Source organism: Lithobates pipiens, unplaced genomic scaffold (assembly GCF_037356315.1).
Source record: "Lithobates pipiens isolate NorthernLeopardFrog02 unplaced genomic scaffold, aLitPip1_a1.2 Scaffold_16, whole genome shotgun sequence".
In the NCBI taxonomy this organism is placed as follows: Eukaryota; Metazoa; Chordata; class Amphibia; order Anura; family Ranidae; genus Lithobates; species Lithobates pipiens.
The window spans coordinates 394,461,135-394,478,168 of NW_027507748.1; the positions used below are offsets into that span (position 1 = coordinate 394,461,135).

The 17,034-nt window shown below is 43.6% G+C and overlaps 1 protein-coding gene across 1 annotated transcript in view; it reads left to right on the plus strand.

Annotated features, from left to right (window-relative positions):
• LOC143983065 (uncharacterized) overlaps positions 1-17,034 on the plus strand; it is a 695,051-nt gene that overhangs the window by 268,272 nt on the left and 409,745 nt on the right. The window contains exons 55-56 of the mRNA XM_077482312.1: positions 5,106-5,276; positions 15,120-15,248. Coding sequence (XP_077338438.1) covers positions 5,106-5,276; positions 15,120-15,248 — 300 coding nt within the window. The remainder of the gene's footprint in view (positions 1-5,105; positions 5,277-15,119; positions 15,249-17,034) is intronic.

The window sequence follows — 17,034 nt, forward strand, 5'->3', positions numbered from 1 at the left end:
GGCAGGACTGGGCACAACTGCGAGCCAAGTTGAGTTGACAGAGATATGGCTCTGTCTATTCTGGTAACGAATGGCAAGGCTGCAGATGGGCACTGATTAGGCTGCTCTAAGATTTTCAATCCTTTGCAGAGTATTGTTATGTGCACCCATACAATGATGCAATGATATCATATATTAGAGGAATTTATCAAAACTGAAGAAGCCAGAATCTGGAGCAGCTGTGCATGGAAACCAGTCTGCTTTTTTCTTTTATATTTTATTTTCAAAGTTTAAAGCAGCATTAAACCCAAAGGCAAATATGTATTATATAACAGCTTACCAATTCATAGATGTGATTGTTGTATTATGTTTCTTTTCTCTTTCTTTTTTTCTTTTTTTTTTTTTTTGACAGATGATCATGCCAGTAAGTCAATTGCCATTAAAGAGGAAGTAAATCCTGATGGGTTTTACTTCCTCTTTATTTCCCTGCAAAGGTAAAGCATAATGGGCGATTATGTATCGCATAGTAGCCCATTATGTGTCACTTATTTGAAACCGAAGCCTGTGATGTCACCGATGTCCCCACTAGCCACAAGCATCCATCTTACCCCTCTTCCTTCTGGGGCTGCAAACTCTGGCTCTGTGACTGGCTGGAGTCGCATGACGTTACTCCCACGCATGCGTGTGGGAGCCGCCAGTCACGGCATGACCCCCTTAGAAACTGCATGTTCTGCCCTTTCTAAAGAGCGCATGCGCCGTAGACATCGGCACATGGCTTTATTGTAAATATCGCCTAAACCATAGAGGTTTAGGAGATATTTCCAGCACCTACAGGTAAGCCTTAATACCCGTAGGTAAAAGTGGTTGTACAGGGTGTATAACCACTTTAAGTTTGTAGAACAAGTTGTCCTGCAGATCTAGCAGTTAGATGGCTGGGACAAACAATTTAACACTGACAGGCATGCTTGCAATGATCAGCTTTCATGTATTTATGTAAAACCTTTATACCTTTGTTGCTGCAACTGCTTAAAAAGTGTTTGCTGACTTCCTCCATGATACAGGCCAAAATGGAAGCCATTGAAAGAAATCAGGTTCCTAAGTTTGACTGGATTTGGAAACCCAGGGTCACACACTGCTTACCACCAGTCTTCGACCAAACTATCCTTCTGCCATGGTAGCTGTCACCTCATCACTCCCACTTAGCATTGCACTGGCGACCAGACCATCCCCATGGACTTCCTTTATTTCCCCTTCCTCTCTTTCCTTCCTCTTTGTATGTGGAGCTTCCCCCTCTCTATACAATATGAGCTTCTTCTTCCCTGGCTAAACCCCTTTTAGCCTCTCCCAACTATTATTGTATGTATTTGTACTCTGATAACAATATTTGTGTCGATATAACAATATCTCACCATTTATTGCAAGCTCATACTATCTGGCGGATCATACTATACTGTGCTCCACCCTCTGCGTCTATGCCTGTTTATTTTTTTATTTCAGTTATGCTATATAAATCCAAGAAAAATTCTTTAACAAGGAAAAAAATGTTTGCTGGAGTTTGGCTTCAATTTGTTAGTGTATCTGCTAGTACATCTAATGCCGCGTACACACGTAGACGACTATCCAACGGACTTAGTCTGGCAGACTTCCCGCCAGACTGTCCGTCGGATTTTCCTAACTAGCTACTTGCCCACACACAGCACTTTTTCAGCGGACTAATACGGTGTACTAAGTCCGCCGTACTTTTGAAATGAACGGACTCGCCCACACGCGGAGGAAAATCCGCTCATTTCGAGCGCGTCTCCAGGTAGGCGGGGCCCGCGAAGGAGACGTCGCTGGCCCCGCCACCTGGTATGGACTTAAAGGGGAACCCCAATGCCGAAAAAAATCGGCGTGGGGGTCCCCCCAGGTCCACATCAGACCCTTGTCCGAGCACGCTACCCGGCCGGCCAGGAAAGGGGGGGACAAGCGAGCCCCCCCCCTTCGAGCCGTACCAGGCCGTGTACCCTCAACATGGGGGGTGCCTTGGGGAAGGAGGGGCCACGCGGCCCCCCCACCCCAAAGCACCTTGTCCCCATGTTGATGAGGACAAGGGCCTCTTCCGGACAACCCTGGCCGTTGGTTGTCGGGGTCTGTGGGCGGGGGGGCTTATCGGAATCCAGGAGCCCCCTTTAATAAGGGGGCCCCCGGATACCGGCCCCCCACCCTATGTGAATGAGTATGGGGTACAATGTACCCCTACCCATTCACCTGTAAAATAAAGTACAAAAAAAACACAACACACAAGATAAAATAGGGGCCTGTAAAAGAGCTATAAGAAGGCGCGGTGGCTTGGCAGAAGAACCGAAGAGGGGGACAAGACCCCCGAAGTCGGAAGAAGAGGCTGCGGCGAGGAAGAAAGCCGGGCTCCTCCGCTAGCAAAAGAGCTAGAAGAGGATAGCGGAGGAGTCTGGCGAGAAGACCCCCGAAGACGGAAGACCCCCGGAGCTGTGCAATAAACTATTTTATCTTGTGTGTTGTGTTTTTTTTGTACTTTATTTTACAGGTGAATGGGTAGGGGTACATTGTACCCCATACTCATTCACATAGGGTGGGCGGCTGGTATCCGGGGCCCCTTATTAAAGGGGGCTCCCGGATTCCGATAAGCCCCCCGCCCGCAGACCCCGACAACCAACGGCCAGGGTTGTCGGGAAGAGGCCCTTGTCCTCATCAACATGGGGACAAGGTGCTTTGGGGTGGGGGGGCCGCGTGGCCCCCCCTTCCCCAAGGCACCCCCAATGTTGAGAGCACGCGGCCTGGTACGGCTCGGAGGGGGGGGCGCTCGCTCGTCCCCCCCCTTTCCTGGCCGACCGGGTAGCGTGCTCGGACAAGGGTCTGATGTGGACCTGGGAGGATTTTTTTCGGCGCTGGGGTTCCCCTTTAAGTCCATACCAGGTGGCGGGGCCAGCGACTTTCCTTCGCGGGCCCCGCCTACCTGGAGACCCGCTCGAAATGAGCGGACATTTCTCCGGGCGGGAAAAATCCGTTAATTTCAAAAGTACGGCGGACTGGCATACACACAGCTGGATTGTCTGCCGAAATGCGAGTCCGGCGGGAAGAATGGAGTGCAAAACTACTTTCTAAGTCCGCCGTACTTTCGGGTCAAAAAAGTATGCCGGAGGCTACACACGGTGGGATTGTCCGGTGGACTTGAGTTTGCCGGACTTTTCCACCCGCTTGTTTGATCGTGTGTATGCGGCATAACACTCCCCTACCCACCCAGACTGATAAAGGTGCTGTCCAAAGGTGCCCCTGTGCTCATTCTTCCGGAGTGGAGGCACTCTAATAAAAAAGGTGTGTTACTGGCTGGATCACCAGGCAAAAAAGATGGGGAAAAAAAAGAAAATGAATGCAGCCATCACATCTAATTATTGGTAAACTGCAATATATTACATTTTTGGTTTTGAATTTAATACAGATGAACAAGCTGAATTCAGAAGCTACTTGGTTACCATGCAAAGCTTCTCCAGATTCTGGCTTCACCATTATTTGAGGAATTCCCTGTGTTTTGGCTGTGCCAAAGGGTGACTTCTTATGCATGATCTACTAACTTGTTTGTCTCTGTAAAAAATCCTAATATCATAATAAGGCTTTATTGACTATAGTAATATTTCAGTTACGTGGAAGGGTCATCACAGATTTACCCAACGTAACACAAACAAAAAGTGTGTTTGATTAAAACACTGTATACATTTTCAAGCATAAAGTGGGAAATAATGTGCTCACTTAAAATATCCAATCATGGCAATATATTTCTTTTTCCTTACGATTGACAGTGGGCAATGGTTCATTTCACCTAACATTACCTTTGGTAAATCAAGGCCTTATAGTTCTTACATTTTTTCTAGCATAATGCTACAGATTACAATGCTCCGACACACAATAATAAGTACGGGAATTTCTTTTTTAGACAGTTGTCACCCTAGCAGGTGTCAGCATTTTAAAATTCATCCTCATTTTTTGTTCTGGCGATGACTGTAAAATTTTGAATCCCATCAGTTTCAGTTTCTATGACAATGGTGACCAGGACAAATAGAAAGGGTGAATCTCTGTACACTGCAATAAAAATCTGACAAAGGTTCTAAGGCAACCCATAGATGAGGTGTACGTCAACTTGGAAACCTGCTTTTGTGGCCAGTGGGGGAGCCAATCAGAGTGTCCAGCAGACTTGATGTCCACTGGCCACTGTGATCTTTCCCCGCATGGCGGAACAGGGATCTGCTGGTGTAAACAAGGCAGATCTCCGTTCTGGCAGGGGAGATCACACAGATCCTGTCTTTCTGCTAAGCAGGAAGACAGATCTGTATGTTTCCCCAGTCACACAGTCCCCCATACAGTTAGAAATCACCTGCAGGGAACACATTTAACCCCTTGATCACCCCTGATGTTAATCCCCTCCCCGCATATTTTTCGCACTGATTATTGTAATAATGTCACTGGTTCCCAAAAAAGTGTCAAAAAAAGTCAGTTAGGTGTATGATCTGTCCCCTGCAATGCCGCAGTCCGGCTAAAAATCAATGATCGCCGCCATTACTAGTAAAAGAAATAAAAATACAATAAATCTATCCCCTATTTTGTAGACACGATAACTTTTTCACAAACTAATCAATATATGCTTATTGGGATATTTTTTACCAAAAATATGTAGCAGAATACATATCGGCCTAAACTGATGAATACATTTCTTTTTTTTTTTGGAAATGTTTTATAGCAGAAAGTAAAAAAAGTTTATTTATTTTTTTCAAAATTGTGGCTCTTTTTTTGTTTATGGCACAAAAAATAAAAACTGCAGAGGTGATCAAATACCATCAAAAGAAAGCTCTATTTGTTTGAAAAAAAGGACATCAATTTTGTTTGGGTACAATGTGGCACGACCGCGCAATTGTCAGTTAAAGCGACGCAGTGCCGTATCGCAAAAAATGGCCTGGTCAGGAAGTGGGTTAAGCCTTCCAGAGCTGAAGTGGTTAATAAAGTCAATCTGCATAGTTTTTAGAAAAGTTGCTTCAAGCTTCATATCTGTATGATATCTTTATTGATTTTTGTGGAAAACCCTGATTACCCTTCTAATCTATTCCTTTTTCCTTTTAAAGGCTTTGTTGCTCCATGTTCCTGACATGCTGGGTGAGGATATAAAGAAATATTTCATATTTGCATGCATATGGTCTTTTGGAGGATGGTTGGACTCTAGTAAAAGAACTATGTTCAGTAACTGGTGGAGGCACACATATAGAAACCACACCACCTTTCCAGCAGAAGGAGAGGTAATGTTTTCTTTTTTTTTTTTTTATATGTGTAATACAATGTAAGATGTTTACAGTGTAAAACGATTATTGCTTTCACTGTTAATGTATTTGCCAAGTGTGATAACAGATTAAAAATAAATTCAAATTACTTCAGCCACAGTTTTGCTTGCGGCAATGAATTTGATTAGATTAGCTAGCTTTGTATTGTGAGATATATATATGTGTACCAGTATGTATATTTGTATTATGTATTGCAACAGACAAAAGAAGGGGAGCTTAGGAACCAATTAGGTGGATTTACTAAAGGTAAATAGACTGTTCAGTTGCACTCATTTCCCCCAGAACTTAGTAAATGTGGTGAAGCTCTGGTGATTTCCATCATTTAATCATGTGCAAGTAAAAATTATGTTTTCTTTTTCGTACATCACGGGACACAGAGCCACAGTATTTACTGAATGGGTTATATAGGCACTGGCACACCCTGGCACACTGGCACACCCTAGACAAGAAGTTTGGCCCCCTATATAACCCCTCCCCTAACTGGCAGTACCTCAGTTTTTTCGCCAGTGTCTTAGGTGTTGGTCACAAGTAAAGATGTGCCTTGCTGAACTCCGCTGGAATATTCCTTGCTGGGGCAAGCCATGCAACCGGATCCATTCAAAGTGTCTTTTCCAGTCCAAATTAAATGGTACCCGGGCCTCGCGTCCAAAGAAATTAAGTTTTAACGCTTCTCTTTTTAGAGAGCTGGTCCCCAGGATCCATTTTTTTCAGCCATATTCCTAGTGGGGTGCTTTTTACAGGCTCAGGGCTGTGGACCCCCCCGATAAAAAGGGGGCCCCAGTCCCTGAAGGTTTTTTAATGGAGCCCACCGTGAGCCGTGAAGATTGGGTCTGTTTGGTTTACCACAGAACCCTGCAGCTGGATAAGGTAAGGGAGATCCCTAAGGAATTTTTCTAATTGTTGTGGGTTTTCTCCTTTAAGTAAATGTTACTATGCCCAAAGTTGCCACCGAGGGCTGTCAAGAGCACATACCTGTTCCATGCTTGTCAATCTTACTCTGTGTCACAAGCTGCGCGCTTCCTCCGAGCCCAATCTCCAGGTAGGATGTGGGAAGGGTTTTTTTCTTTTCAGGAAAATCCCCCCACAGCTTTTGTTCCAGGCTAGAGGCCACGGGGCAGTCTGTGGTATCCATCTACCTGCCCTCCTCTCGTCTCCACCCCAGCCCCCCCTCCACTTGCGCCCCTGGGCGCATAGGGGTCCCCGCTCGCGTGGGAAGGGATGGTCGGAGGAAGGGGGCGGAGCATCAGTGCACCGTCGGCGTGGTTCAATGCCCACAAACACAAGCCATGCCATGCTTGCACATTTTGCAGGTGCACAGAGCTAAAGGAGGGACACAGAGCAGATGGATGACATGTGAGTGTGGATGACACAGGCATTCCCAGGCACGTTTACTTAAGCATCAGACTGAGCCTTGATAGCATCGGCAGTTGCTGAACTCTTTTGCTCAGCAGTGGGTGCATTTCTGGTAGTACCTTTGTATTTGTGCTTAGCACTATGGGCAGAAGGGGAGGTGCAAATACCCCAAAAAATACGGGCTCAAAGGGATCTCTCTCAGGCTCTGAGGACCCCCCCCCTGCAAGGTCATCTCCCCCTGAAAGACCTAGGGAGGCTGGCCAGGGTGAGCCATCGGGGTCAGGGGCTGTAACTTCTTCCGGAATTTCAGCCCCTGTATATACTACTCAGGAAGTTTTTTCCAAAGCCATAAGTGGGTTGGAGGAAAGATTAGTGGCCTTAATCGCATATTCACAAAGTGGAAGAAAACGCATTTGTTCCCCGTCTACAACCCAGGACCCTCAAACAGAGGAACTCTGGGAAACGGGAGATGACTCCCCCTCAGAGGACTGGGATGAGACTGATGATTCCTCTTCTGAGGAATCACGAGGGAAAGGACCCTCTTCAGCTTCACAGACTGAGAAATTGTTGGTGCAATCTCTTACTGAAATGGTCCGCTACACATTTAAGTTACCCGTAACTGAGTCGGTTGAAAAGCCCACTTTTTTTTGGTTCACCGAAGCCTCCTCAAGCTGTGCATGCTTTTCCTGTTCATTCATTGCTTATTTATTCTGAGTGGGATCACCCAGATAAATATTTTTTCCCTCCTAAAAATTTTTCAACACTTTATCCTATGGAGGAAAAATGTATTGACAACGCTCAAATGCTTAGGGATCCAACCAATAATAAATTGGAATTCCTGTTAAAAAACATTTTTTCCTTGGCATGTTTAGTAGCTCAACCTGCAGTGGTGCCAATTGGGTTATGTCAGTCCTTGAGCGATCACTTGAAACAGGTGGTCAAGGTTTTCCCTGAACAGCAGGCCCAGGAGTCAGCCGAGCTGCCAGCGGCTTTGTGTTTTGCAGTTGATGTAATCAGAAATTCTATCCTTCAGACCTCTCGCCTTACACTTGGGTTGGTGCATATGCGTAGAATCTTATGGTTGAAAAATTGTTCAGCTTAAGCGCAATGCAAAAAGCTCCTCCATAGTTCTAGTCTTAGTCTTAGGACTAAAATGGCATTTTAGTTTAAGTCCCATTTTAGTCTTCTGCAATTGTTTTAGTTTTAGTCGTATTCAGTCGACTAAATCTCCAGTACATTTTAGTTGACTAAAACTCATTTTAGTTGTCTGAAATCAAATGGGTGTAATTAAATTGTAATGCATTAGTTAACATTTCTCTACAATTTCCAAACTCATTATATTCTGCTGGAGTGAAAAATCTTGTATGTTATAATTTTAGGTAATGAGGTAAGAACATGCACTAAAGGCCAGTGTTAATTTTGAAGTCAAATTTCAATTTAGTTTTAGTCTTAGTCTTTTGACTAAAATGCCATTTTAATTTTTGTCCCATTTTAGTCTATTGACTAAAATGCTATTTTAGTTTTAGCCGTATTTTAGTCATCTCAATTGTTTTAGTCGTATTTTAGTTGACTAAAATAGTATTCATTTAGTTGAATAAAATGTTTTAGTCATTTTAATCAATGAAATTAATACGGTTTGCCAGTTAAGAAACGAGTAAACATCCCTTATTTAAACAGGCTTTCTCCAGTGCCAGGGGCATCAGCCTCCAGGCAGTCTCGACGGCCTCCACCATCAGGTTCAAGAGGTAAAACTCAGAGTCAACCCCAGGGACAAAAGAAGTCCTGGGGGAGGAAATAGACACAACACTAAAGCCTCTTTATGAAGGGGTGCCCCCGCTCGTTCAAGGGGGGGGAAGAATGCTATAGTTATTAATGGTCTGGCAGGGGGATTTTCAGGACAGATGGGTGGTCTCCACAATAACTCTAGGTTACAAACTAGAGTTCTGAGAATTCCTGTCTCCTTGTTCCCTTTGAAGAGCAGGGGTTGGGGTTTTATTCAAACCTTTTCACTGTGCCAAAGCCAAATGGGGATGTCAAACCCATTCTAGATCTCAAAGATCTAAACCGGTTCCTAAAAATTTGATCTTTTCGCATGGAATTAATCTGATCAGTAGTCTCCATCCTACAAGGAGGAGAACTTCTGGCATCAATAGACATCAAGGATGCATACCTGCATGTGTCTATTTTCTCCGCTTATCAGAAATATCTGCATTTCGAAGTGGAAAAACTTAATTTTCAGTTTGTAGCTCTACCTTTCAGTCTATCTACTGCACCTGGGGTGTTTACAAAAGGTCCTGGCCCCTCCTCTGGCCACATTAAGGGCCCAGGGTATAATGATTATAACATATCTAGACGACCTGCTCTTAATAGACTGGTTGGTAGCACGCTTAGAGCAAAGTTTGGTCACCACAGTCAACTGCGTGGATTACCTAGGTTGGGTCCTCAACCTAGAGAAGTCTTCTTTAAAACCAGTAAGAAGACACGAGTACTTGGGTCTGGTTATAGATACAACCCAGAAGAGGGTGTTTTTACCCCAGGCAAAAATCAGCGCCATAAAGGACCTGGTTCAGGTAGTCGGGGCGAAGAAGGGTCCTTCTATTCGCCTTTGTATGAGGTTGTTGGGAAAGATGGTGACTGCATTTGAAACATTTCCCTATGCTCAGTTTCATTCGAGACTGCTGTAAAACAGTATCCTGTCTGCCATGAACAAGAAAGTCCAGGCGTTAGATTTTCCGATCCATTTGTTGCCAATAGTGTGTCAGAGCCTTAATTGGTGGTTGGTATCCGAGAATCTGTGGAAAGGGAAATCCTTTTTACCAGTTACCTGGAAGGTGGTAACAACAGATGCCAGCCTTTCGGGTTGGGGAGCAGTTCTGGAAGAGACGGCTGTCCAAGGGAAATGGTCCAAAATCGAAAGGACCTTACCCATGAACATTCTAGAGATTCGGGCAGCGTACCTAGCCCTAAAGGCCTGGACATTCAGGTTGCAAGGTTGTCCTGTCAGGATTCAATCTGACAATGCATAGCAGTGGCTTATATCAATCACCAAGGGGGCACCAGGAGTCACGCAACCCAGGGAGAAGTAAACCAGATCCTAATCTGGGCAGAAACGCATGTGCCGTGCATATCAGCAATCTTCATTCCAGGGGTAGAGAACTGGAAGGCGGACTACTTAAGTTACCAGCAGTTGTTCCCGGGGGGAAATGGTCTCTTCACCCCAACATCTTCCTGGCTATATGCCAAAAATGGGAGATCCCGGATGTAGATCTGTTTATGTCCAGATTCAACAACGAGATCGACAACTTTGTGTCAAGAACAAGGGATCCACTCACATGCAGAACAGATGCGTTGGTGACCCCATGGGATCAGTTCTCGTTGATTTACGCATTCCCTCTTATTCTGCTACTACCACGACTTTGCAGGATCAAACAGGAAAATAAGTCGGTACCAGAAGATCTTGGTATGCAGAAATAGTAAACGTGGTGGTAGAGTCCCCATGGACCCTACCACCACGTCCAGACCTGCTATCACAGGGACCAGTGTTCCATCCTACCTTACAAACACTAAATTTAACGATTTGGCTATTGAAACCCACATTCTGAAGAATCACAGGCTTTCAGGCTTGGTAATATCTACCTTGATTAATGCAAGGAAGCCAGCTTCCATAGTCATTTACCATAAAGTCTCGAAGGCATATGTTTACTGGTGTGAATCCAGGGGTTAGCGTCCCAGAAAGTATGTCAGAGGTAGAATCCTTGCTTTTTTTCAAATAGGGTAGAGATGAAGCTGGCCTTGAGTACTATCAAGGGCCATGTCTCAGCCTTATCTGTTGTGTTTCAACGTCTGGTTGCTTTGCATTCTTTGGTCCAAAGCTTTATACATGGGATAACCCCTGAACCCTTGGGACTTGAATTTAGTTTTGTCTGTATTACAGAAACAGCCTTTTGAGCCGATACAACATATTCCCTTGGTCCTTTTGACAAGGAGGCTAATTTTTCTGGTAGCCATTTCCTCTGCAAGAAGGGTATCAGAATTGACAGCTCTTTCTTGTATAGGTAGTTTCAGGTTTTCATCTAAACCAGGATATTGTTATGCCTTTATTTTTTCCAGAACCCTGTTCTACCGAAGAAAAGTCACTACATTCTCTGGATGCAGTAAGAGTGGTGAAAACCTATTTGGAGGTGACTGCTCAGATTCGGAAAATTGATGTTTTGTTTGTGTTGCCTGAAGGTCCTAAAAAAGGACAGGCAGCATCAAAATCTACTATTGCTAGGTGGATTTGGCAATCAATTAATCAAGCTTATGATTTGAACAGGAAAGTTCCACCTTTTCAAATCAAAGCGCACTCCACAAGGGCTGTTAGTGCTTCATGGGCAGTGTATCACCAGGCCTCCATGACTCAAATCTGCAAGGCCGCAACTTGGGCTTGATTCCATACATTCACCAGATTCTATCAGGTGGATGTGAGAAGGCATGAGGATATCACCTTTGGGCGCAGTGTGCTGCAGGCAGCAGTATAAGGTCCTCAGGTCTGATTGCACCCTACTTTTTGTTTGTGTCTCCCTCGCCTCAGATAGCATTGCTCTGGGACATTCCATTTAGTAAATACTGTGGCTCTGTGTCCAGTGATGTATGAAAAAGAAAATAGTATTTTTATAACAGCTTACCTGTAAAATCCATTCCTTCTGGTACATCACAGCACACAGAGGTCCCTCCCCGCTTCTAATAAACATATATTGCTTGGCTACAAAACCTAGGTACTCCCAGTAAGGGGAGGGGTTATATAGGGAGCTAAACTTGTTGTCTAGGGTGTGCCAGTGTCCATCACCTAGAGGTGCCTATATAACCCATTCAGTAAATACTTGTCAGGAACCATGAAACAGACAGAGACAGAAGTACAATCTAATCACACTTGTTTATTAATAAAAATAAAAAGATAAATAGGAAAAAGTGTAGTCAAGCAAACCAGAGTCCAGTAGCCAGATCGGGTAGTCAGCCAGTCCAAAGTTCATAAACCAAATCGGGTAATCAGCCAGTCCAGATGTCAGGGATTCACGGAGAGCAACTGCAAGCAGGATGGAAGCCAGGAGGGATGTTAGCAAGCCAGTCTTGAAACGACAGGCGATGGTTCCTAGTGATGTGACCAAACGTGAAGGCAAAGGAGAAATGAGCTGGAAGACTTTATATAGGCAGGCCAGATGAGCATCATCAGGAACAGCTGGTAACTGAAGAGAGAGAAGAGAGCTGGCAATTAGCCGACAGCTGAGCGGCCAGCCCAGAGGAGGAAGGGCTAAGCCAGCCCTGACAATACTGTGGCTCTGTGTCCCGTGATGTACTCGAAGAAAAGGATTTTACAGGTAAGCTGTTATAAAAATCCTATTTTTCTAATTTTCCATTCACCTGATTGGGGTGAAGCTTCACTTTGTAAAGAATAACCAATCACTAACCTCTGGGGAAAGTTAAAGTGTTACTAAACCCACTACAGTAAAATCAGTCTGTATATGCAGTAAAGCATGCTTGTTATACTCACTGTGGAACCTAAGGGGTTAATCCTCCACATTGTATAAAAAGGCTGTTTGATCCTCTCTTCTATGATCCTCCCCTTCTTCCACAGTCCCTGATCCATCTTCTGATAGAACAGAGCCTTGGGGACACTCTGCACACGTTCAGTTTGGTGTGTATTGCTAGAGAGTTCTTTTTTTTCTTGGGAGGGTGCATGTGATCAGCACAGGGCCAATCAGCACTATCCAGACAAAGGGTCAGGGGTCCTGCAGCCTCATAGGACTTTCCTCAGAGTAGAAGGAAAAAAACTCCTGCAAGCTTTAACCAGGCACTCATAGAAGTCATAAGACTGCTATATACGGCTGATGATAAAAGGTATTTAGCAGTTTTATATTGCAATATTATTTATATTTATTAAAGTGATTGTATTTTCATGTTATGTGTACTGTGGGAGACCAGATATAGTAAATGCTGTGTCCTGTGTTTAGTAACACTTTAATGCAACTGCACTTGCAAAGTATACAGTCTATTTGCTTTTAGTAAATCAACTCCAAGTGCTCAGTAGATAGCATGGGGTTGATTTACCAAAGGTAAATAAACTGTGCACTTTGCACGTGCACTTGCACTCATTTCCCCAAAGTTTCGTGAATGTGGTAAAGCTTCACTTTGTGAAAAATACCAGATGCAAGAAAGATAAAAAAAACAGCATTTCAGTAGATGTGCAGAATGGAAAACTGTGTTTAGTTTCAGATTGATTCGTTACCAATTTCCTTTCATTATGGAATTTGTTTCGTTTCGGGAATAGTTTAGTTTAGTTTCATTTTCATCAAATTTCATTTTGTTAAAATTTGTTTAGAAATTATTTTTTTTTTATTTCCTGGCAATAGATTTTTTTTTTAAAAATGGTGTAGGGTCCCCAACCCCCCCCCCCCCCCCCCGCACCATTTAAAAAAAAAAAATTCTATTCCCAGGCAATTGCGTCTTTCTTTATCTTTTATATTCATCTGTCAATGGGGAAGTCCGCTTACAGGTGATGATTCATGGATTGTTAAGGACGTGGGCGACCGGCTTCCCGTCCCGCTGCTTAACAACCAGCTATTTCTTCATGCAGAATTTGAATCAGTCGATAATTTTTGGACCCATCCAAATTCTAATTGTTCTTAAAAGTTGGAATTCATTTGAAAATGAATAAACAAAACAAATTTGAATATATTTCAATGATTTAATATTTCATTTGGAGATTCAGATACATCCGAATAACCAAAAATTTGTTTGAATTTGACCGAAACAAATTGCACATGTCTACATTTCATCCTTGCACATGATTGGATGATGTAAATCAGAAGAACTTCGCCACATTCGCAAAGCTGTGGTGAAATGAGTGCAGCTGCAAAGTGCACAGTCTATTTGCCTTTAGTAAATCAACCCCTATATGTCTGCCAGTTACAACTATTATTTATTTGATTCTCTGTGATGATATACAGACAAAACTAAATATTTAAACTGGCTATATACTGTTTATACTGTGGACATTGATGGAAAGAATATTTTCTTCAAAGTATATGCAGTGCCGTTAATGCAGCTGTAACATGTAATACTGCAGCCCAGTGGTGTGAATGGGTCCTAAAGGAATGACATTTGATTGCTAAAGCAGTGTGTATCATTAACACTTGCCATAATAAAAATACTTGTTTTCACTCCAGTGACAGCTTTGTGGCATTTCTCAGTGCAGGATTCCTGAGGGTGACACAGGTGGACCATGTCTGCATATCGTGTGTTGAAACTGCCACTTGTAGTCTTCTTCAGGAGCCTGTGTGAGAGTAACAATGCGGGAGCACAGCTGGTAGACAGGGATAGTGCATTGTTACCCTACAACTCTTATGCCGCGTACACACGGTCAGACATTCCGACAAAAAATCCCATGTTTTTTTTCCGACGGATGTTGGCTCAAACTTGTCTTGCATACACGCGGTCACACAAAGTTGGTCGGAAATTCCAAACGTCAAGAACAAGGTGACGTACAACACGTACGACGAGCCGAGAAAAATGTAGTTCAATAGCCAGTGCTGCTCTTTTGCTTGATTCGGAATTTACGCAAATGGATTTTGTTGTCGGAAAATTTGAGAACCAGATTTCAAATTTTGTCTAATGGAAATTCCGATGGAACCTGTCCGATGGAGCCTACACAATTTCCGACAAAAGGTTACCATCGAACATTTTCCATTGGATGATCTGACCGTGTGTAAGAGACATAAGGCTGGGTTCACAATGTGTGTAGATGCAGCTCACAGCAGGGGTCTGGTGTGTCCTCGTTCTCTGTTTCAGCGACGAATCAGGCCAGAATTTCTGGCTGGACCTGAAACGGAGCCAAAGACGCACAGGACTCCTGTGCAATCCGCTCTGCAGCCACTATGGAGATATGTGAATAGGTTCCATTTAGAGCCAATCACAGTTCCCTGTTATGCGAATTGGATGCTGGCAAACCGCATCAAATTGACACCGGTGTCCGGCCAGCCTTACAGCAGGGAGAGCCTGAACAAGAACCCTTATGGAAAGATCACCAGGTATTATTTTAATGAAGGTTGCAGATTTAAAAGGATTGAAAATTACTTTTGAAATTGCCTTAACACGTTTGAGTTTATAATTAGTATTTGTATTTACATATACATTACCAATTCACTTATATAGTGTTAACGTTAGCAAGAAGGAATGATACATTGGCAGCGATAGTGTTAACAGCCAACACTGCCTTCTCTGGTAGACAAGCATCATCTTCTAAAAAAGACAATGTAGTCTGGCACTGGTTATCTCTTGGCAAGGAGTGATCATGCTGGAATGATGTGCCTGCAAATAAGTGTCAGGACCTGTCATCACTACTCATGAGCATAAATATTTAATCCCAATCGAACGTTTGTTGCTGACAATCAGTATTCATTTTTCCTGCAGGTCTGGGACTATCACATTGACACTGATACGCGACATTTTGTCAGATGGCATGACACACTTTCCTCCTACTCTGTTAGTCATGGACAAAACATGGCCTCCGAGGCATTTGTTCACACACTACACAGCGAGGTAATATTTTATCTGTGCCACACATATTTTATTTATTTGCAACTACAGTCAGAAAGTACTGATTCTTTTTTGTTCTAGGCAAGTTGGAATTGTTATTTTGTGTAATGAAACAAACCATTAACTGCGAACTGTAATTTCAATATGTAATTAGATCACAACACATGCTTTAAAGTGGTTCCAAAGGCAGAAGGGTTTTTATCTTAATGCGTGTGCAGCAGCCCCCCTCAGCCCCCCAATACTTGCCTGATCCCCATCCTGATCCAGCGATGTTGCATGAGTGTCTCAGCTGTCTGGGACTCTCCCTCCTTATTGTTTGATCCAGCAGCAGGGTACCATTGGCAACCACTGCTGTCAAACAAAGTCAGTGAGCCAATGATGAGAGAGGGGGTGGGGCCATGTTGTGGCTCCATGTCTGAATGGACACACAGAGCAGTGGCTTGGCTTGGGTGCCCTCATAGCAAGTTGCAGGAGCACTGGCGAGGGACCCAAAAACTGGAGGATCTGAGCTGCTCTGCTCAAAACCACTGCACAGAACAGATAAGCATGACATGTTTGTTAATTTTAACGGGGGAAAAAACAAACAAAAAAAAAACGAGACTTTAGTATCACTTTAACCACTTAAGGACCAGGCCTCTTTTTCGGACTTGGTGTTTCCATGTTTAAAACAGTTTTTTTTGCTAGAAAATTACTTAGAACCCCCAAACATTTTATATTGTTTTTTTTCTAACACCCTAGAGAATAAAATGGCGGTCATTGAAATACTTTTTTTCACACCGTATTTGCGCAGCGGTCTTAGAAGCGCACTTTTTTTGGAAAAAATTCACTTTTTTGAATAAAAAAATAAGACAACAGTAAAATTAGCCCAATTTTTTTTATACTGTGAAAGATAATGGTATGCCGAGTAAATTGATACCCAACATGTCATGCTTCGAAATTGCGCCCGCTCGTGGAATGGCGTCAAACTTTTAGCCTCAAAAATCTCCATAAGCGACATTTAAAAAATTCTACAGGTTGCATTTTTTGCGTTACAGAGGAGGTCTAGGGCTAGAATTATTGCTCTCGCTCTACCGATCGCGGCAATACCTCACATATGTGGTTTGACCACCGTTTTCATATGCGGGCGCTACTCACGTATGCGCTCGCTTCTGTGCGCAAGCTCGTCGTAACGGGGTGTTTTAAAAAAATTTTTTTTTTTCTTATTTATTTTAATTTATTTTATTTATTTTTACACTTTTAAAAAAAAAAAAAAAAAATGGATCACTTTTATTCCTATTACAAGGAATGTAAACATCCCTTGTAATAGAAAAAAGCATGACAGGTCCTCTTAAATATGAGATCTGGGGTCAAAAGGTCCTCAGATCTCATATTTGGGCTAAAATGCAAAAAAAAAAAGAAAATCTGACATTTAAAAAAAAATATACCTTTAAGAGGTATGGGCGGAAGTGACGTTTTGATGTCGCTTCCGCCCTCCTATGGTATAGAGACGAGTGGGGGCCATCTTAGCCTCACTTGTCTCTATGCCCAGCAGACGGAAGGACCCGATCGCCTCCGCCGCTACCGACGGCTCCGGTAAGCTGCGGCAGGTGCGGGAGGGCGGCGGGAGGGCCAGCGGGAGGGGGGGTGGCACCTCTCCCGCCGCCGATAGCGGTGATCTCGCGGCGAATCCGCTGCAGAGACCACCGTTATCGTACAGCCGACCGCCGCCTGAAGAGGTGGATATCTCGGTTGTGGCAGCAGCTGCTGCCGTTACCGAGATATCCCTCTTCAAAAATAGGACGTACATCGT